Genomic DNA, 20,494 nt, shown 5'->3' on the forward strand with positions numbered 1-20,494 from the left:
GCCAGGGGTCAGCATGAGCACGAGCACGAGCACGAGCACCGAGGGCAGCCCCCTCTGCCAAAGTAGGTCCAATCTGACCCACCAGGATGATTCAGCCTGCGTCGTGTTGATCTAAATGGGTGTTAGCTATCAAGAGGGCCCATTTCACCATGGTTGGTGTTTGAAACTGTCGCGGGTTGAATGGTTGGGCCGGAGCGAGATGAAGTGCGATGTTGGAGAAGCAGAGACGGTGAGGTCAGTCTGCTGTGTGCCGTGGCCGCGGCAGAAGCAGAAGCAGATGCTGCATTGAGGATGGAATGAACGCCCGTCATCCAGAGAGCCCTATGCCACCAAAATGAAATTAGCAGAGGCAGACCAAAAAACATGGCCCCCTGCCCCTTGGCACCTGGCTGCTTGTTCCTCTGGGCGATTATGTAAGGCCATGTCGCATTGACGAATCTGGTGGTTGGAATGGCTCGCGTGTCTGGCTGCCAATTCGTGTTTCAGGCATTCTCAGCAGAGAGCTGTGCTGCATGACGAGCCTAGCGTTGTGGCCCTGGGCCCCAACGCTATGTCCGCCGTTTACAGGCCGTTTAGGCGGAGGAAGAACAGGGACGGCGACGAGCGACGAGCGACGAGGGACGAGGGACAGGGTGGAGCTCGGGCCACACACACCCCCCCCCCTCCAACGGGCGAGGACCTGCACCCGCACCTTGCGCATCTGCACCTGCAACCCACGGCAGCACGGTTAAGCCAGCCAGCCAGCCAGCCCATTGCCGCAAAAATTGAATCTCCCCACACCGGGCTGCCCACCAAAAGCTCTGCCTCTGCCTCTGCTCCTGCTCTCCTGCTCTGCCGCACCCGACTCGCCTCGCCTCGCACTCAACCCTTTCTGTCAACCAGAGCAACGCGACGACGGCCTAGGATTATGTCTGCGTAGAGACTGTCCTTGTTCCAAACCACACCCAGTCACCTCAAGTCCCATTTTGTCGTCGCACATCCCACGCCTTTCCAGAAAGGCGAATTGCCCGGTGACAAGATGTCGGTCGCCTCAAAGGTGAGAGCTCCTCCTCCTCCGCCTTCGCTTTTCTCTCTCCTCGTTCCACCGGCACACCGCGCCCGTTGTCGTCGAATCAATCATCTCCGTGCTCTTGTGCTCCTGCTCCCGTCATGAGTCAATGCTGACCTGTCGTCTCCTCTGCCACAGAACCTCTACGACCTCCTCGGTAATTGCGCCCACCCTGACCACGCTGCTGTTTTTCGCGCTCAGTCCCCATCCTCGCCCGCGCCCAAGCTATCAGTCCAGCCCAGTCCTTATTGACACCCTTGTGAACACCAGGTAACACCGACGAGGAGGGATCCGAGAACCCTGCTCCCGTCAAGACCGTCACCAAGACAACCACCAAGACCGGCAAGGCCAACGCCGACGGCACTGGTCCCGCCAGCTCCGCTCCTGCCTCTGGCGCCCGCTCTGGAGCTCGAGGTGGCTTCTCCGCTAACGAGACTGGTATGGAACATCACCTGTGTGCCCGGCCTTCTGCTGGCCGAAATGGCACCCCCCAATAGTGGCTACGATCATGGTTGACAGTCGTGACACAGCTTTCCGCGATGGAGGTGCCGGCTCTGGTGCTAACCGGAGGAAGCCCACCGACGAGGCTCCCCGCGGCGGAGCCCGAGGCGGCCGTGGCGCTCGTGGTCGAGGAGGTGAGTACCTCTCTTTGACCCTACGAATCCATCCATTGTGATTCGCATACTGACCGGAGATGTCCAGGCCGTGGCGCAACCCATCACCGCAACGCTGACGACAGGCACACTAAGAACATAGTGCCGTAAGTCTTGGCGTCCCTCCTGTACACATTTTAAAGCGCAGTGGGCTAATTGTGATGGCAGCGGTTCCGAGAAGCAAGCTGCTCAGTCATGGGGTGCCGCCGAGGGTGCTGCCGAGCTCAACGACGAGCAGGCCGGTGAGGCCATTGCTCAGTCCGAGCAGAAGGATGCCGAGGCTGAGGATGCCGAGGCCGAGGCCCAAGAGCCTGAGCCCAAGCAGGTCTCTCTCGATGCCTACTATGCCGAGCTGGCCGAGAAGAATGCTGCCCTGAACGCCGGCACGTCCACTCGCAAGCCCAACGAGGGTGCCAACTCCAAGCAGTGGGCTGACGCCAAGGCCCTCGTCAAGGACGAGGAGGAAGAGGTCTTCATTGCCGCTTCCGGTGGCAAGAAGCTGCGCACGCGCGAGCAGAAGAAGAAGGAGATAGTCACCTGGGATGACCGTGCGCCTGCCGATCGCAGCCGTGAGAGCCGTGAGGGTCGTGAGGGCCGTGGCGGTCCCCGTGGCCGTGGTGGAGACCGTGGTGCCCGTGGTGGTGAGCGTGGCGACCGTCGCGGAGGTGCTCCTCGTGGTGCTCCCCGTGGGGGTGCTCCTCGCGGTGGTGACGGCTTCCCTCGTGGCGGCCCCCGTGGGGGACGTGGCGGCCCTGCCCCCATCAACCCCAACGATACCAGTGCTTTCCCCAGCCTGGGCGGCAACTAAGCGTCCGCGACGCTTATCTCACATGCAGAACTCTGCAGGTCGACATACAACAAAGGCCAGAAAATCGTCTCACCAAAATTTGCGTCATTGTGATCCTGGGAACAAGACCGACGGGCATTATTGAGAGACACGGTCGGGATCAGGGCATTTGGCTGGTAGGGGGGTCAGGTTTTTATCTATCTGCTTGGTCTCAACGTCACTACGTCTGGCCGGTCAAGTCCACATCTCAAAAGCAAAAAATGCATTTCACCTTCTCTGATCCAACTGCAGCTGGTCCCGTGGTGTTACCGGCTCGCAGTCTATGTGCTTTGCTTAAAAATCGCTTGTGGGTTTTGTAGGCCAGTCTCTGTTCCTCCAAGCTGTGATTTGGGAAAATTATGCGAGATGATTTGGTGAGGATTCCATGTACTGCTTAAAAGCCTCCAATCTTGGCTTGATGACATGTTTTCCAGTCTTGCATTCTCCTTCAACGGTGATCCAAGAACATCTGAGAATCCGAGGCGGAGGCGGGCAGATGCCTAGTCTTCTGCTTAGCGTAAGAGATGGTCGTCTGGGAACGGACTACCAACGATGCTCATACCAACGATGCATCGTCGAACATTTGTCCAGCACCCGGTGAACTGCCCTGTTCAGTCACCCAGGTTGTGTTTGTACGATAGAAGTGGTGGACTGAAATAGACAACTCTCTTGATGTATTTGACGTCCTATTGGAGCCAGCTTGGGCCCTTTTCGTGGCTGCCCTTCAATCCGATTGCCCTTCACGCTGACAATTTGGAAGACACAGCGGGACGCGCCAGGCTTCTAGGAAGTGATTGGTATGTGGCACTACCTATGATATACTACCCGCTACTCCTGAGCCAGACAAAGTCTACCGTCGTCCTGCTGGACCCAAGCTTCACTTCCGGGGCAGTGTGGGCACCACAGGAGCTGGTCGGGGTCGTACTTCTGTTTGATCTGGGAGGACCGCGGGTAGTTTGGCCCGTAAAAGGACGACTGCCAATCTGGTTCATTGATATCGGCCTATCAGAGAGAACGGTATTAGATCAACCTCAAATTGGCCCACAGTTCGACCCTGAGGGCAGATGAGAAGAGCAACGTACCTCGTTGATGTAGGCGCCGGTGTTAGGCGCCAGCTTCCGAAGCTTTTCCCCGGCGATGTACGTGGCATTGTGATAGGCGCTGTCCACCACGGCCTTTGGCACGTCGTCTTTCCAGCTCCTCGTGTGGATGAAGTGGAGGACAGTCTCTCGCCAGGCAGGGTTGAGGGCATTGTCGACGGGCACTGAGCTGCCCGTCACTGTCATGGCCACGCTCGGATTCGAGATGCCATCCCATGGTACTGAGGTGCGAGAGTGAGCTTCAGAGAGCGTATGAACAGGAATGACTGGGATTAGGAGCAGATATGGGGAGGCCCGACTCACCATTGGTCCATCAAAGTTCGGACCTACTGCCAACAAGACTTCGGTAAGAAGCTCGAGGTCTCCTGTCAGCGAGTCCCGTGTAATAAGTCTGGATGCCTGCAGCCCGCCGCCTTGGCCGACGTGCTCAGTTAATGGAAACATCGCAAGAAGACTGGTGAGGTCTGCGGAATAAAAGGTCGAAGAGGTGACCCTGGCTGTGCAAGTTGCATTCTCTGAGCCGAAGAAACCCTGGAGGTCTTTGTTCAGGCGCTCCACTGTTCCGTTTGGCTTATTGAACAGGAAGAAAGTGCCGACAAGGCCGAGCCGAGACCCAGGCGCGGGCTCACTTGTCGTCAGATATTCCCCGAGACCACTGCCGTGCATGCCGGTGCGAATCTCCGCATTCATTATCAATATACTTGGGCAGAAGATCTATGACGGACGGTTTACTTACTCGTTGTGACCGGTGTTCTTGATGTTGGATCTTATATTGTACTGCTTGATGAACTCCAACACCGCTTGCACATGGCGTGGCTCGGTTGCGTTGACAAGATATGGCGGATAGAAGCCAAGCCGACAGCCCTTTTTTCCAGCATCCGAACCACCACTGATGCTTGTCCCGTTTGGGTAGATGGGATTGCAGCTGTTGTTGGCGTACGTGGGTTGGTCAACACTTGTCGGATCCGACGAGTGGAAAGACGACGCGGTCCAGTTCCTCAATACTATCTCTCAATCTGCTTGGTCGTAATTAAGCTCCTCGGGGTAGCACACCAAGGCAGGGAGCACGGTACGGATCAGACGGCCTGGCAGTGTCTCATTTAGGGATGACCAGGCAGAGTAGGATGGCCAGCAAGGGTCATTTGGAGCCTGAGTCGAATAATCAATGACCAGACATGTTGCTGTCATATGTGAGGTCGACCTTACACATTTGCACTCTTGAGAGGCAACCATTTTTGTGATGGCAACAAGGGCAAGGAATGGCCGCTGTGAGCCGGGGAGGATCATGCTGATGGAAGAATGGAATTTTGTGCCTTGAGTTCGCAATGGTGATCAAAATATCTGAGATGTCGACAGGGGAAGGGCTGGCCGCGAGAGACGGAAGCCCAACATACGAGAGAGATGGAGTATGACGGACTTATATATTGATGAACTGCTCAAGGATATCCAACTGGTATAAGTCACCACCCTGCCCCCATTTTCCTTTTCATCATATCCATTGAAGCCCAGGTGGACCGATTACAAGTCCTGCATTTTACTTGGAAGCTCGCGCCTGTCGGTACGAAAATTCGTAACTTATACGGCCCGGGCCTTATAAAAAAGGTGGAAGAGGACTTCCCCTCTTGTGCCCATTTTTCGCTGGTAGTACACTTTACTCCAACATGGGAAAGTCGACCTTGACCAAATAGGTAGAGGACGAGGCAGTGCACGGCAATTCTCCGATGAAAATGTAGGTCCCAATTTGGCGTCTTCATAGCCTCGCGCACGCGTTATCATTGCTGTCTGCTCAACCTTGCTCGCCGAGTGACGGCTCGCTCGAATGCACGTTGTGGGCACGAAACTCACCAGGCACCCGATTGTCCTGGCTGATAGAAGATATCAGCCACCCTACCTCTGCCCTCTCAATTTAGAATGACAAGGCTCATGTACTGAAGCCCTGACTATGGCTCTGGAGTCTTGGTATCCAGATTTCCGGATTCCTTTCTGTCCTCTGCCGCTTTTCACACAAAGCATTCATCGCTCGCAAAGACCTTTAGGCAAATTTCACAATCAGATTCTCCTCCTCAAGCATCTTTCTGCAACAAAGCGCATTGTTCGGCTCCCCGCCATTTCCAATGAGGATGGTCCACTTGAGCAAAACATAATGGACTAGCAGGTCAAGATCCTCAACATTTAAACCAAAGCCGTTTCCAGTATTCCGAGTCAATCGTCTTCCCTCACCGACAGATCCCTCAACACTGGAAACTCAGGCGAGTATCTTGAGGAAAGCTCAACAGCTCGTGCCACTCATCTCACACACCTTGTTGATCAGGGTGTATAGTTATCCGCCAGTACTTGGAGCTCAAGCCTGGTACATTCATCATCTCTCCGGCCTTTGTTCTCGTTCGCCAGTAATCTCAGCCAAAATGTCAGGCCCTTCCAAACCGGACTATTAGTCTTGTCTCGATGCCTGGCGCAATGCTGTTCCAACCACTTGGCAGCAGAGAGCTGCTCAGCACATTGTCAAGCGGGAGCAGATCGAAAATAACATGGTGCAACTTGAGATACAAGCCGCAGAACAGAGTCTGGCTAGGCTACAGCTAGCGGCACTATCATACCGTGTAGAGCAAGAAGAAGAGGGGTCTGAGGTGAGCGATTGCGTGTCACAGAGTGATTCAGCCTCTATGGAAGCCAGCTGGGGAAACAGTGTTTTCTTCTCTGGTGGGTATCATCCTGGGGATAGACGTCCAAGACGGCGCGGAACACCTGCGGCCCTACCGACGGATGCCAACGGCTACCTCGCGGATGATGAGAGGGAAGCAGCTCGTAATTTGAGAAGAAAGAGTCGGTGCTCTGCGAGCCCCTCTCATGTTTCCTGTCTCACTCCTCCACCCCCGACCCCCTCGCCGCTCCAAAGCCCGGTCCATTTCCCTCGCCCGCTGAAGCCCTCAGAGGTCTGGGACGAGGAGCCTCCCGTTGGGCCCATTCACGCCCCTGTGCCGCTGCGCCCACTCATAAAGCCAGAGCTACTCCTTATCGGTTACTATGAGGAGCCTCACAATAATTCGGACTCTACTTTCTCGAAGAGTTCTCCTGTGAGGACCATGGGCCAGAGGTTGGAGAGAATTTCTGGCTTGTTGGGTGATCTCAAGAAAATTCACAATGACATAGACTCGTTTCTCGGAAATAGCTGAAAATCTCCCATCTCCCAAGATGACCAAGGAACAGAGAATGGAGAGAATTTTCCACGCAGCGGGATTGTCGGGGAATTGCGAGAAGACCTCGTAAGCCTAAGCTCTTATGCCTGTGCTGGACAATGTCTGACTATTCCCTCGGTTTGTTCATCTTTCCCTTTCTGTCTCTGGCGGGGAAAAAGACTAATTACAGATATACTGCAAAATAATTCGGTAGGTGCTTATGCAATTGTTTTCCTTCTTATGGAATGTTCAATTCCCTTTTGATATGAGCGCCAAGTGACATCCCTTGTAGTTACATGGTCTACAGGCTGCTTGTTACTGTGGCGCGGCCCGCTCTCGGTCGACAAACACATCTCGGTAGTGGTATGTTCAGGTTCTGTGCTTTGCAGTACTGCGCCTGATATGAGATTCGTTACTGAGGCCATCCAACACTTGTCGAAGAGCTTGTGTGGTTACTAGATCTAAATGTAAAAATCATCAACTCAATGAGCACCGTAGCTCCAACCAAGAAACATTAATGAAAGAACTCCAGCTTGCTAAGAACCTGGTGTATGTGTTCTGGGACAGCCGTGAGAGGTCCTAGATATTTCATTGGGGACGAAATCGAGGATGGAATGGAGGATTGAGGCAAGAAAATCTATCTGGTATTTGCATAAAACTCCCAATCGAGTTTGTCTCGCTCCTTCCTTTGTACGTCCATGATAACCAAGTCCCAAGCAATGAACCGAAAGGTAAAATGCCACCCAAATTTCAATAAATTAGCAGTATCGTCTTGTTCAGTTCTTTGATCGTTTCTGCTTGGCGAGACGCACCACGTCTACGCCAAGTGTTGCGACAAGCAGCACAAGATTGAAGAACGCCATCATGTAGAAAGGCGCTCCCCTGGACGATACATCAAATAAGTGCCCGCCGAGCTTTGTGAGCAGCAAGATGGCCGCACCACCACACCACGAATATACACCAGCGATGGTACCCTTGAGCAGGACCCTGGTGCATTGTGGTTGTGATTTGTTGCCATTGCCGTTGCTGTTGCCGAGCAGTGGTGCGCCCTCCCCAGCCTCGGCGGACCGATCTGTCTGGACGACCGAGGCATCTCCTACCGGCAAACGCAGAGTTCCCTTCTTGTGGGGATCTGCAGCCAGCACGCCTTTGCCCAGGGTGCCCAGGCTGCAGACGATGGCGCCGATCTGGCTGATACCTATCAGAGCAACAATGACGAAAATGCCTCCAGACCCGCCTCGACCCTCAACATTCGAAACTTCTGGGGTCGAAAGGTTGGGGAAAACGGCGTAGCCAATGACACCGAAGACGGTTGCAACAGCGATTGGGTAGTTGATGCGACGACTGCGGCTCGATACATAACCAAAGACGGGAGCGAAGACGAGTGCAAACAGCTGCGCGACTCCGGTGAGGATGGAAGCCAATATGTACGCCTTCCTCTGGAACTCCGGCGTGTCGCCACCGGGGAGGTCCTTGTAAAATGAGTTGACGAACAAAGGAACGAAGGCGGAGATGGCAACTGTCGACGCGCGGGCCACGAAGCCACCCAGGTAGCCCAAGCCGATCTGAGAGTCCGTGAAGCCAAGCACGACAGCCTCGCGAAGTAGCTGTCGGTAAGGCAGAAACGTGCGTCGCGGGGGCTCGGATCCGTCGGGTAGTTGCCTCTTCTTCAGTCCGAAGAGCGTACGGAAACCCTTGCCCTCCTCACCCTTGAGCTTCCGCAGTCCGATGTACACGAATGAGGCCACGAGGATGGCAACTGCTCCGACAACATAATAGGCATACTGCACAGCCTCACCCATCTCGACGCCCTCGATCTTGCTGAACTGGGCAGGGAGGGGCAAGAAAGCCAGGAGGGAAACCAGCGCGCCGAGACCAGTGAAGAGTCCGACGTAGCCCGCGAGGATAGATGGCTTGCCCTGCGCCGGGTCGACAGTGCAATGCGGCTCATTGGAGGCATCTCCGTTGGAGCCGGGCCGTGTGTAGCGCTCGGGCGTGATGGTGAGGTCGGACTCGACAGAGAGGGTGACACTGTCGCGGTTGTTGTGGGTTGGGGCGAGGAAGGGATGGCCTGATCCCGTCTCGTTCTCGTCCTGCTGGGAGGAATCGGTGTCGTCTGTGAGACAGGGGAGGGTTGCCGTCACCATGGTGGCTCTGTATAAAGCAAGTGTCTCGTCAGCTCCATGCTTCAGCGGTTCCAAGTGATGGTGGTCTGTACTTACGTAGCAGTAGCCCCAAGGGCGAAGAAGATCCTCGCCAGGAGGAGCTGAGGGTAGACATTTGATGCCTGTACAAACAGAAACAGGGCGAGGCCAATGATGGCATACCCGACCATGGCAACGAATCGAACACCCAAACGGTCGGATATCAGGCCCCAGGCGGGGCATGCAATCAGGGCCACGATCTCATCGACAAAGCCCAGAGTGCCAACGATATCGCCGACGCCATCCTCGATATGAAGCAGGTCAGTGAGGACAAAAGAAATGCTGCTGTTGAGGAAGACAAGGAAAGAGATGGAGAAGAGCGCGACACCAAGCAGGTAGCTGATAGCTTGGAAAGTCGTCGTGGACTGTGCAATGGGCAGATGCCGGATCAGAATGTTTCGCGCCATGGCTGGCCGAGACTCTTGCGACGTGAAGCAGAATGTGGGCACTGTTTGCAGCTGTTGTCCGAGCTACCCAGATGCGCGTGAGGTGAGGCAGGGAGAGAGCTCCTGATCTGGTATGCACGGGCAGTTTCACATGTGCGCAAACTATGACGAAGGAGAGCTACACAGAGCTCGAAGAAGCAGTGAGGCCTGAATATGTAAAGGAGCCTAACGACTCAATTCGATGGATTGGGTGGACGACATTAGAGTACCAAAGCCTGATGCGAAAGCTATGCTGCTGAAGACGTAAGATGCAATGTGGGAAAACGGCTGTTTACCAGCTGTGCCGGAAAACGGCTGTTTACCAGCTGTGCCGCTACCGTACTGTGGACAAACAGAGAGGTAGCCTCAGGTTGGGCTACCTAGTCGAGGTACGCTAGGAACAACACGCCGAGTTGGGTTCATGACATGGCGACTTACTCAAGCACCTGGGCAGCTAACCTCCTCACCTCACCTGTCATTCCCCTGCCTGTTTCGGCCAGCTGCTGCGTGGTGGGCCCCGCGCCGGGTAACAATGGCAGGGCCCTCCGGGTGATGGGGCCGAGCTCGGCGATAAGAACGCGACACAAGATCCACGATTGAAACCCACCACCAGCCCGGTGCGACGACCGGTTTGCGACGGCTCGATCAAGCCTCACACCGCCGACACATTCCATAGGTTGTGCAACTTGACGCGAGCACCGTCTGATCACAACCTCAAGCGGTGTCTGTGTCTCAATTGACGCAGCTGATCGAGTCCGTCACACTCTACTCGCCGCCTCTGTTCTCTTCTGCCATTTCCCAGAACGAGAGAGCCCCGTCATTGCGGCCGTCCCGAAGCAGAAGAGAGGAGGAAAAAGAAAACCAAAGCTGCTTCTAGCACCCACGCCAACATGTCGGCCTCCATACCAGGCAACCGCGAGCTGCCCGAGTCGCAGTATGACCTCAGCACGTACTGGGGCCGTGTCAGGCAAACTGCTGGCATAACCGATCCGAGGTGAGAGAATATAAATGCTCTGGGGCGCAGGCTCTGGCGAAGGCGTGAAGACGGGCCAGGGAGGAATGCGTCTCTGCAGGAGCAGTAAGCAGCCATTGGTTTCTTCTCTGTCGGTGTCTTTGCCTGGCGGGCGAGGGAGACGACACGGCCATTTGGTCTCGTCTTGCAGGCTATTTGACTGACAGATGGCCGCCGACAGGACATTGCTAGTGGGCAAGACGGGACTCGAGCAGGCGAAGAAGGCCTTGGGAACTTATAAGACGGGCCAGGTGCAAGAGATGACACCAGAGCTATGGCAGGCCAAGAAGATTGTCGATTCCACTCTACATCCTGGTACGAGGCTCCCTGTTCGCAGCTGGTGACAACGGCACCATAGGCTGACATACGATCATTCACAGACACCGGAAACCCGGTCTTCCTGCCATTCCGCATGTCCAGCTACGTCCTCTCCAACCTGGTGGTGACGGCGGGCATGCTGACTCCGGGTCTCGGGAATACGGGCACTGTCCTGTGGCAGATAGCCAACCAGTCCATGAACGTGGCTATCAACAACGCCAACGCAAACAAGTCCACGCCACTGTCGTATTCCCAAATTGCCCAGTCATACTTCCTTGCCGTCGGCGCATCCTGCTCCGTTGCAGTGGGCCTGAACTCCCTCGTTCCACGCCTTTCAAATCTGCCACCAAACACCCGCCTGATCCTGTCTCGGCTCGTGCCTTTCGCTGCAGTCGCGTCGGCAGGAGCTCTCAATGTGTTTCTCATGCGCGGTGAGGAGATGCGCACCGGCATCGACGTATACCCCGTGCTGTCTGAGCAGGAGAAGCAGCGCCTGGCCAAGGAGGGCAAGGCCGAGAACGAAGTCCAGAGCCTGGGCAAGAGCAAGAAGGCCGCGCAGCTCGCGGTCGCCGAGACGGCCCTGTCCCGGGTGCTGAACAGCAGCCCGGTCATGGTGATCCCGCCATTGATACTGGTCAGGCTGCAAAAGACAGAGTGGCTGAAGAAGAACCCCAGGCTGACCACGCCGGTCAACCTGGGCCTGATCCTGGTGACGAGTTACGCGGTGTTGCCGCTCGCGCTGGCGGCGTTCCCGCAGCGGCAGAGGGTGCGGGCGGATAGCCTCGAGGAGGAGTTCCACGGGCACGGAGGAGACGGCGGGTTAGTGGTGTTCAACCGGGGCATCTGAAAGCCGCAAGAACTGTACCTGCGTAGACCAGACTAGCGGCGATCGGCCTCCTCGGCCGTACACTCGGCGGGACTGCTACCCCGGAGGCCCAAGGCGAGTTGCCGTGGTCCGTATGGTCTCACGGAACGTTAGTCGCCTGCCTCAGAAACCGAGATGGCACGGGGTTTTGCAGATCATGAGCACTGATCCATTTTAAGTTCATTCTACAAGTCCAGGTTTCCCGCTGCAACAAGTAAAACGTGATCAGGTCGTGGTGAGAATGATGTGCTACAGTTAAGGATTCGCCCTGCCAACAGCCCGGCTTCGGGTGCTGTTTCACAGCCGTCTCTCCTAAGTTAAGCCAGACAATTGAGAGGCCGGGTCGGTGACAAGATAGACGGGAATGAAATCAACCGTTCTAAGCTATTAAGCATACTTCTTCCCAAGCTTTCTGTCGTTATTTTGGCATTTCTTTGAGAGCGAGATGCCGACCTGTGAAGCTGAGCGGCTGAGAAAGGGGCACTGTGAAAACCGGCCCGTTGGGGAACGCGCATCTTGGTCCATCAGCGACGTTTCAACTGGGTCGTCCCTTTTTGAGATGGAAACACTTTGGTGGGACGTGAATGTTTCGATCGCCTCTTGCCACAGCGCCCCGTTAGAAGGACGGGCACAGTGGACTCTTCACACTCGTTCGCAGAGTGCGGCCGAGTCCTTTCTCTGCCACCCAGAGGCCGCGAGGCTGAGCGGGTCGCCGTCAAACGTGGAGAACCTGCATGCTGCAGGCGGAGGCCGCGGCGCAGCCTCGTCATGCTTGACACTTGGCTCGACGCGAGCGTGGGTGAGAATGGGCGACCCACGTTGACCAGGCGGCAGTGGAATATTAATAGTGTCCTCGGTGGGCGGTCGCTGCGGACGGGATACCGCCAACTGCTCATGATTACGTGCGTCGCATCTGCTGGCCATGAAGTGCCCTGCCGGGATTTGTTCACTCGAAGGCTCGACCCGCCACGCCCGAAAGGGCCCCAGCTGCCCAGGCCGGGTGCTGTTATTATAGTAAATTACAGGCCAGTGAAGCACATGGGCTAAAACCAGGAGGAGACCGCAGGAGCCGTTGCAATAAGCCCGCGCTGGGAGAGAGACAGCGACAAGACCAGCGAGCCATTGGGCCACGGGAATTGAAGGGCGCGCCTCCCAGGGCTAAAACGATCCCTCAATCAACGGAAATCCGGCTTTTCCTGCGAGTGAGCCCCTCCTTCCTTGGGGACGGGAACAGAGCCAAACAAATGCTTGCCGTCACATCTCGTCAAAGAGTGGGGATTTCAAGCCAGCCCGAGGGACAGAGGGAGAAAAAAAAAGAGAGTCGCCGCAAAAACCCAACCCACATTGGCGGCAACGTTGGCGATCCCTTGTTGGCCTAATCCGTGGGATGACAGGATGAGCGGGGCCACCTTCGCCTTCCAGGTTTGGCCCAGCCTGGGAGGGGAAACAGGCTCCGGTTGCACCCCCTCCCCGGGCATTGTGAGCAGGCGGAGATCTTGTGAACTTTGCTGAAGTCAGGCACGGGGCTACTGAATAAGTCACACAAAGACGTGCGCGGGTTGGTACGGAGAGCCAGCCAGGCACACACACGTACATGCTCGTCTACATACTAGCACACTCACCCTGCGTTAGGTCTGAAGTCTCCTGCTCCTCCTCGGGGTCGCGGAATTTCGTAAAGCTGGGCCCGAAACAAGGTCTAGAGGCTGACTCGAGGGCTGTGATCATTACGGCGGCTTATCAAGCCCGAGTCTCGAAATACACACAGTAAAAGTAAAGTTATGAATTCGGCCCAGGGGGCACACAGACAAGGGTCCGACTGCAGACCTGCAGCAATGGTCGACGGCTCTTGCAGACCACCCACAAGAGCCATACTCCCAGACAAGCCCTCGCATAGGCATCAATGTCATGTTGTGCTTGTTTGAGAAACAAAGAAAGTCGAGTCCCCTGCGTACCCGTGCCAGCAGATGCCAGCAAGTGGGCCTGGCTGGTGTTGGGTCCTGGGAACGAGAAGCTGTGCTGCTGTACTCATGTGTCCCTGTGCCCAAAGGAAACTATTGTTGTTGTTGTTGCCAGTTATCCGAGAAAGCTGCAGGGATCTAAACGCTGCACCCTTGGTTGCAGTAGCCAGCTGAGCGCTGCTGAGCAGTATTGTGGACTTGGAGCTGGCCAAGTTAGCGAGATGCCAGGGCAGGACGGCACGCCAACGCACTGGGGAGGGTACCCTGACTGCCTGAGTGAGATCACCGCAGCTTGCAGCCAAGCGAGGCAAGGCATAGCTAGCACGGAGCACCACAGCCCAGCAGGTGGCCTCGGCGGTTTCTAGGCGAAAGCATTCCACAGAAGAGGGGCAGGGTGGTAGCACGTTCCCTCGATGGGTGTGAAGAGTGAGAGCCAGCCGTTGGTTCAATCAGTCTGTCAGTCGGTCAATCATTCAAGTCAAGTTAAGTCAAAAGTCAGTCCACCACGGCAGGACGGGGTCACACTCTGCCGTGCTTCGCAGGCTGGGTGGTCATTCCGGTCACGAAGCATGGGAGATGATGTCAGGGCAATCACTCTGCAGAGATTCGACGTTGTCTCGACAAGATAGCCTCGACGATGGGGTCCCTAGGTAATTTAAACTTCACAGGACAGTGATTCGGAAGGCGGGGCGTCGGGGCGTCACCGGGGAGCTGAACCCCCCGGCGTGAATGTCGAGATGGAATGGACCGTGACGATTGTGGGGAGAATACTGTCTCTGGGTCTGTGCGACGTGGAGGGCGGGAGCAGCTTCTCGCAGCGATCTCGAGGCGGCCCACCCCTCAGCACTTGGATCTGGCTGGGGCATCTGCATCTGCACACTGTGCTCCCTAACGGTCTCTCGCCTCTCGCTCAGGCGCGGAACGGAGGGAGTGCCCAAACACTGGTGTTCCTTTAATTGCTAATTGCCAGAGGCGCTGGCACTGGCACTGACTGGGCGAGGGATCGGATTCGGACGCGTCTCTCTCTCTTTGTGAGTGACTGTTCCCGTGCTCACAGCGGAGCCCAAAGTCAGGCCACTGGGAGGCCGCAAGTTTTAGACGAGGAGGCCAATGATGCATGCGTGTTTAAGACCACTCTGAGGCAGGCCTGGGTCCAAGATGCCTCCTGGCCTATGCGCCTCAGTCACGGTCTGAGGTCTCCAGGCGATGGTTCTGGGGGCATGGTCAATCTGACACGAGGACGGGACGTGTACGTGTACGGGCATTGTGCGTTACGTCTGCTCAGCCCAGGCGACGTTGCTTTCAGCAAGTGCGTTGATTCATGACATGGCTAGGTTGCTAGGCAGTGTCTGCCCCTCAATGCCCGACGTGGTGGATGGCGAACCAGCGGCGAGCGTGTGAGTGGGATGGCTGAAAGGGAGCAAGTGGGAGCGAGGGAGACTGGGTTTACGGGTGGCAACATTGACTGGGCCCGAGAAGGCTGAGTGGTCGACTTGAGGGAAGCTTGGGACTCGGGTCCCATTTCCCAAGTCCCTGTCGTCTTGGCCCCCTGGGCCCTTGACTGACTGCAACACGACCAAGAGTCTTTTGGTCGGAATGCATCTACGTGGGTATTTACTGTAATTCAGTAGATAGAAGTAGTCTACGGATTACGAAGATCTAAGATTCAAGGCGGATTGATCATCACATAAAGCTGGGGACCAGCGACGAGCTGGCCCACATGCCCGTTGGGGGCGTGTCCACCACCTGCAGTCTGTCCGTCAACACGGCAACTGCTGCACTGGCGGTTGACCTAAGCCAGCCCTGAAAGGTCTGTCTCTTAACTCGTTACAGCGCGTCGCTCAGAGTTTCCGGAAGTGGCCTGGGCCTGGCCCACCCTAGACTGACCTCATTGTGCCTCGAGCTGCAGCTCCAAGCCCCCAAAAAGTTACCAAGAGACAGTGGAAGGTCAGGATGCCCAGTTGGAGGACTCCTAAGCCCAGTACAGCACAGTAGGGTTTCTTTCCACAGGTAGGTACTGCGCTGTGTACTGTAGAACTCGCCCTCTCGGGCTTCCAAGGTTGTCTGCTAGTGGTGGCTGTCGCCGTCGGGTTCTATGCGTTCTGCTCATCACCGGCACTGCTCAGTCAATGGTAGTCTAATACGCAGTCACTCAGACAATTATTCCCCATCCGCCCACCCATTTCAGCCATCCAGCCATTCATCCATCCCACCCACGCGCCCCATCAAGCACGGCGCACCCACTTGTACCTGTCCCGCACAAATTCACGCCTGGGACCTCGCTGCACGCCGTTGCATGACTGATCTTGGGACCGGACGATCGTCTCCTCATCATTAATCACCCGCGGCCGCACTTGGTGTTATTGCCTTTGCCGAGAGACAGACAGGACGGCCCAGAGGGGAAAGCCCTGTGCATTGGCAACTGCAGCTGGCATTTGCAGCGAGTGATTCCGGGCCCCAGGACCAAGGGTGCGTTGCGTTACGTCTCGTTGCTTGGCCTGGTTGGACTGGATGGACCCTGACCTCACCACCACCACACTTAGCACACTCACACTTACCGCAAGCACCACCACTGCTGCTGCCGCTGCCGCTACCGCACCCAGAACCAATACCACCAATACCCTTTCACCACTCATACTCCCACTCCCGCCCTCATTCGATTACTTCACTCGATCTGACCTGGCCTGACCTCGACTCGACTTGCCCTGCCCTGTCCTGTCCTGTCTTGCTGTCTGGTCTTGCTTTGGATCTCACAACTCGACCCTCTTTCTCCGTCTGCTCTTTTCACCCTGTTCCTACTCCTGCTCCATGCGAACACGGCCGATACCCCCGACAAGCCCACCTGGACATCGCGCATCGTTTGCCGTTCCATAAGATCGATGTCACCAGGACAAACACATCGTCCCGAGGTTCTCCAGCGACTCGACTTGTCCCCCGACACCTGGGCTGCTAAACCCAGGTCCGAACCCAAAGTCCACCCGCTTGTGCCAGCCGGCAAACAGAGCCCTCCCAGCTCGCGAACCGCCTTGACAGTAGCCTGACCTGCCTCGACCCGATCTCGACCTGCCTTGGGCTGACTGCATTACCTTGAACTCTGGCTCCACGGTTTTCGTCTCTGGCTCTGGCTTCGACTCTGTTTTGGTTTGGCCCTCGGCTTTGACGTCTGTCAATCACCAGTCGGTCCCTTTTTCCAAACCTGCTCCTGTTCTGGAGTCTGGACCAGCCACTGCCGATTTTCCTGCGAGAGAAGAAAAGCGTCACTGGCCCTGTTCCCGTCCCCATTCGTCCCCTCTGCACTTTGGCCTGCCCTGGGCGCGGTTGCTGCAGTTTCCTGCCCTGCCCTGCCCTGTGCACCCACCCACTCACCCCAAGGCGCCCGCAACAACAACCTTCCACAGGGAGAGCCGCTAGTCGATTACGCCGCCAGCACCGGCTGTCCTCCTCCATCCTGGAGTCCCAAATCCCACGGCACCTCGTCTAGTCGTCGTCCTCTGCTGCTGCACAGAGCAACAGGGCAATAGCAGCAGTCAGAATCATGTCGACGCCGACTACTGCTACTGCTACTTTGCCACCCCATTCTCATTATCACAATCCCCATCATCACTTCCCATACTATTCCGCCAACTCGTCGACCTCGTACCGCTCCGCGGCGAACCAACTCCTGCCCCCGACGAGCCGCGTCGCTCCCTCATATTCCACCTCCACCTCGAGTTACGCCCCCTCCACGACCACGCAGACGTCCTCGTCTACCGCGAATGGGTCGTCTTTCTCCAGTGGCTCTTCTCTAGCCCGATCACACCGACAAGACCTGGAACTACCTGCCATCCTCGAGCACAACAATTACACCACCATGCCCGCCTCCAAGGCACGGCCCGCCAACGGCTCGCCGGACTCGCGAAAGAGGAGACGACACAGCCCCGTCGATTGGAACAAGTTCTACGGTGGCCAGCCCCCAAAGGAGATCATCGTCATTGACGACTCTCCCGGTCCCGATGGTGCGGCCGTTTCTGCCGTCCCGGCCTCGCAGACCCTGACCAACGGCAGTGCCACATACAACTACGCCAATGGCGTCAACGGCGGTCCCGTCGCTGCCAACACATCTGCCGCTCGGCACGCCCCTAAGAGGCGGAAACGAGACGACGACGCACCCACCGGCTCGGGTACCCGGTACGATCCAGTCCATCACAGCCGTCTGAACGGCTCAACCACGACCCCCCACCAGAACGGGGCGACACCTTCTGCCTCAACCATCTCATCTAGTGACAGGACCAACTCGGCCATTCACACCACTGCTGCAACATCGCTCGGCTCATTATCCTCGAACAGCCAATACGACCATGACGTCCAGCCCGGCAATAAGCGGAAGCGGACTCGACAGCAGGTCGCCAACGAGGTCAAGCGTAGGGAAAATGCCATCATTGGGCACGCCTATCCGAGTTACCATCCTCCCCCACAGCCGCCCAAGAAGGCTGCTGATGTTCACGTCCGCGTGATCCCAGACGTGAGAAAACCCTGTCCCATTTGTTTGTATACATGTCCTTGCTGACCCGCAATCCTACAGTCGTACAAGAGTGGCACCGTTGACGACAGTGATGGTCATTACATTGTTGTTCCAGATGCGGAACTCACGGATAACTGTGAGCTGCCCTTCCTCTTCTATGCTTTGACAGAGGGGCACAGTCACTGACTTTCTCCAGACCAAATGATCAAGATGCTCGGCCAAGGAACATTCGGCAAAGTGGTCCAAGCTCGTGACCGAAGGCGAAATGAACTCGTTGCCATCAAAATTATTCGTTCCGTGCAAAAGTACAGGGATGCCTCAAGGATAGAGCTCAGGGTTCTAGCGACGCTCAAGGCGAACGACGCCGAAAATCGCAATCGGTGCATTCATCTCCGCGACTGCTTCGACTACCGGGGCCACATCTGCGTCGTCATGGAACTGCTGGGACAGAGTGTGTTCGATTTCCTCAAAGGCAATCAGTTCGTCCCTTTCCCGAACAGCCAGATCCAAAGTTTTGCGAGACAGCTACTTACCAGTGTCGCTTGTGAGTTCCCTGTTCGCCGCGTTGAAGGGCCTTTCTAACCGGATACAGTTTTACACGACCTAAATTTGATCCACACTGATCTAAAGCCCGAGAATATCTTGCTCTATGACAGTGCTTATCAAACGTTCACCTACAACAGAAAGATTCCGTCCTCGTCGGTTCAAGTTAGTCGCAATGCCACCCAGCGACGGGTTCTTTTGGACGCGGAGATTCGTTTGATCGACTTTGGATCTGCTACTTTCCAGGACGAATACCACTCCTCAGTAGTGTCGACTCGGCACTACCGAGCACCTGAAATCATCCTCGGGCTCGGATGGTCATTCCCATGCGATATCTGGAGTATCGGATGCATCCTTGTCGAGTTCTTTACCGGCGACGCCTTGTTCCAGACTCATGAGAATCTAGAACACCTGGCCATGATGGAGAATGTTGTGGGCTCACGAATCGACAGCCATCTGGTCACGCAAGTCAACAAGATGACCAGAAATGGTGGCAACCCGGCCTCCAAGTATGTCTCTCCCCCAAGAGCCCGGCTCGCCCCTTTTCTCGATCGCGCAGACCCGTTGTTCTGGTTCATAAAAAACCGAGTAGTTTCTAACATCACACAGATACTTCAAGAGGGGTCGACTGGACTACCCAATAGCCGAAACGACTAGGGCGTCGCGTCGGTTTGTCAAAGCCATGAAGAAGTTGGACGTGAGTCAAATTCGAGCAATCCAAGTTTGCGCATGCCGCTGACATCTCTGCAGGATATCATTCCCAACAACACCCCTTTCTTGAAAAATTTCAGGGATCTTCTGAAGAAAATCTTCGTTTACGACCCCGCTCATCGCATCACAGCCAAGCAGGCCTTGCAACATCCTTGGTTCAAGGAGACAGCCCACCCTGACGACGGCACTGAAGCTGCCAAGATTAAAATGGAACGGTTGCGGGCTAGCCAGGGGCTGTCATCAGCTCGCAGCGTGCATGGTTGATAGGACGAGGTATTCATTGCTCTAGTACTCTTACTCATTCTGGGTGTCCCAGACTATAATAGGGACATGGAGACAGGCGGACGGCTGGCATGTGCGCGTTGAGGAGTTCGTCTTGGACCTGTTGGACACATCAGGCCTGGTATTCTTTTCTCATTCTGTGTCTATTTTGGTGGGATTGGGACGGGAACGGAAACGACGAGTTGCATGGAGCAAATGTCAGGGTCATCGATCGTATCACGGTCAAATCAAAAACTCGGCACGACCACGTTTGAAATGGATTCAGCGATGTCTTGACACCCACACAGCCTGTCCGATCTCCCCGTGGCACACCGACGTATCCGTTAGCGGCGCATCACGAATGCCTCCTTTCCGAACTCGCTTGACTCGAAAACTGTGACTTGACCTTCAGGACCATCACAGACAATTTTAGCAGGATCGATTCGGTACTCGAGAATTGAACCCTGCCACATGGCACAGCGTATAACATAACAAAGACATGAAATGTCAAGCAGGCCCAACATGGGGCTGACGGGACAATGCTCTTGTCCTGAGAGCACGGCAGTCCCGCAACAACAAAGGGCATGGTTGACACAGATGGTGCTCACCAAGGAAACGCGGAGTGTATCAAAGAGAAGACTCAAAGGGTAACAGTTCCCCTTGTCTTTACCCTGGGGACGGGCCTGCCGCTATGGGTGCAGTGGTTAAAGCCAGTGTCGGAGTTAAAAGACTGGTTGCTGCAGCTGATGTCCTGAAAAGCAGGATCAAAAGACTTCGAAAGTCATATACTATAAAATCGAAAAGCTTTGGCTCCTGACCAGAGATTCCAGTGCTTCCGCTGAACCCCAAAGCGAGTTAGTCGTACATTCACAGTAATTGTACTATTTTGTGTC

The 20,494-nt window shown here is 55.9% G+C and overlaps 5 protein-coding genes across 5 annotated transcripts; 3 read left to right on the forward strand and 2 right to left on the reverse strand.

Annotated features, from left to right (window-relative positions):
• Positions 1 to 1,018: 1,018 nt before the first annotated feature.
• Positions 1,019 to 2,509, forward strand: INS49_006426 (uncharacterized protein; the record flags this gene model as incomplete). The annotated part of the gene is made up of 6 exons (XM_043167198.1): positions 1,019 to 1,036; positions 1,187 to 1,205; positions 1,319 to 1,486; positions 1,579 to 1,683; positions 1,751 to 1,808; positions 1,870 to 2,509. 6 exons carry the CDS (start codon positions 1,019 to 1,021, stop codon positions 2,507 to 2,509), a joined length of 1,008 nt encoding a protein of 335 aa, XP_043028342.1.
• Positions 2,510 to 3,355: 846 nt separating this feature from the next.
• Positions 3,356 to 4,317, reverse strand: INS49_006427 (uncharacterized protein; the record flags this gene model as incomplete). Its single annotated transcript, XM_043167199.1, has 2 exons — positions 3,356 to 3,529; positions 3,610 to 4,317. 2 exons carry the CDS (start codon positions 4,315 to 4,317, stop codon positions 3,356 to 3,358), a joined length of 882 nt encoding a protein of 293 aa, XP_043028343.1.
• A 3,262-nt stretch (positions 4,318 to 7,579) lies between these two features.
• Positions 7,580 to 9,414, reverse strand: INS49_006428 (uncharacterized protein; the record flags this gene model as incomplete). Its single annotated transcript, XM_043167200.1, has 2 exons — positions 7,580 to 8,957; positions 9,026 to 9,414. 2 exons carry the CDS (start codon positions 9,412 to 9,414, stop codon positions 7,580 to 7,582), a joined length of 1,767 nt encoding a protein of 588 aa, XP_043028344.1.
• Positions 9,415 to 10,322: 908 nt separating this feature from the next.
• INS49_006429 (uncharacterized protein) lies at positions 10,323 to 11,609 on the forward strand (the record flags this gene model as incomplete). The annotated part of the gene is made up of 3 exons (XM_043167201.1): positions 10,323 to 10,426; positions 10,626 to 10,759; positions 10,825 to 11,609. The coding sequence occupies 3 exons, from the start codon at positions 10,323 to 10,325 to the stop codon at positions 11,607 to 11,609; spliced, it is 1,023 nt and encodes a 340-aa protein (XP_043028345.1).
• A 5,511-nt stretch (positions 11,610 to 17,120) lies between these two features.
• On the forward strand, positions 17,121 to 19,604 carry INS49_006430 (uncharacterized protein; the record flags this gene model as incomplete). The annotated part of the gene is made up of 6 exons (XM_043167202.1): positions 17,121 to 18,086; positions 18,147 to 18,222; positions 18,283 to 18,630; positions 18,679 to 19,138; positions 19,239 to 19,326; positions 19,380 to 19,604. The coding sequence occupies 6 exons, from the start codon at positions 17,121 to 17,123 to the stop codon at positions 19,602 to 19,604; spliced, it is 2,163 nt and encodes a 720-aa protein (XP_043028346.1).
• Between the last annotated feature and the right edge of the window lie 890 nt (positions 19,605 to 20,494).

The sequence above is a fragment of the Diaporthe citri genome (genome assembly GCF_014595645.1).
Source record: "Diaporthe citri strain NFHF-8-4 chromosome Unknown scaffold_2, whole genome shotgun sequence".
In the NCBI taxonomy this organism is placed as follows: domain Eukaryota; kingdom Fungi; phylum Ascomycota; class Sordariomycetes; order Diaporthales; family Diaporthaceae; genus Diaporthe; species Diaporthe citri.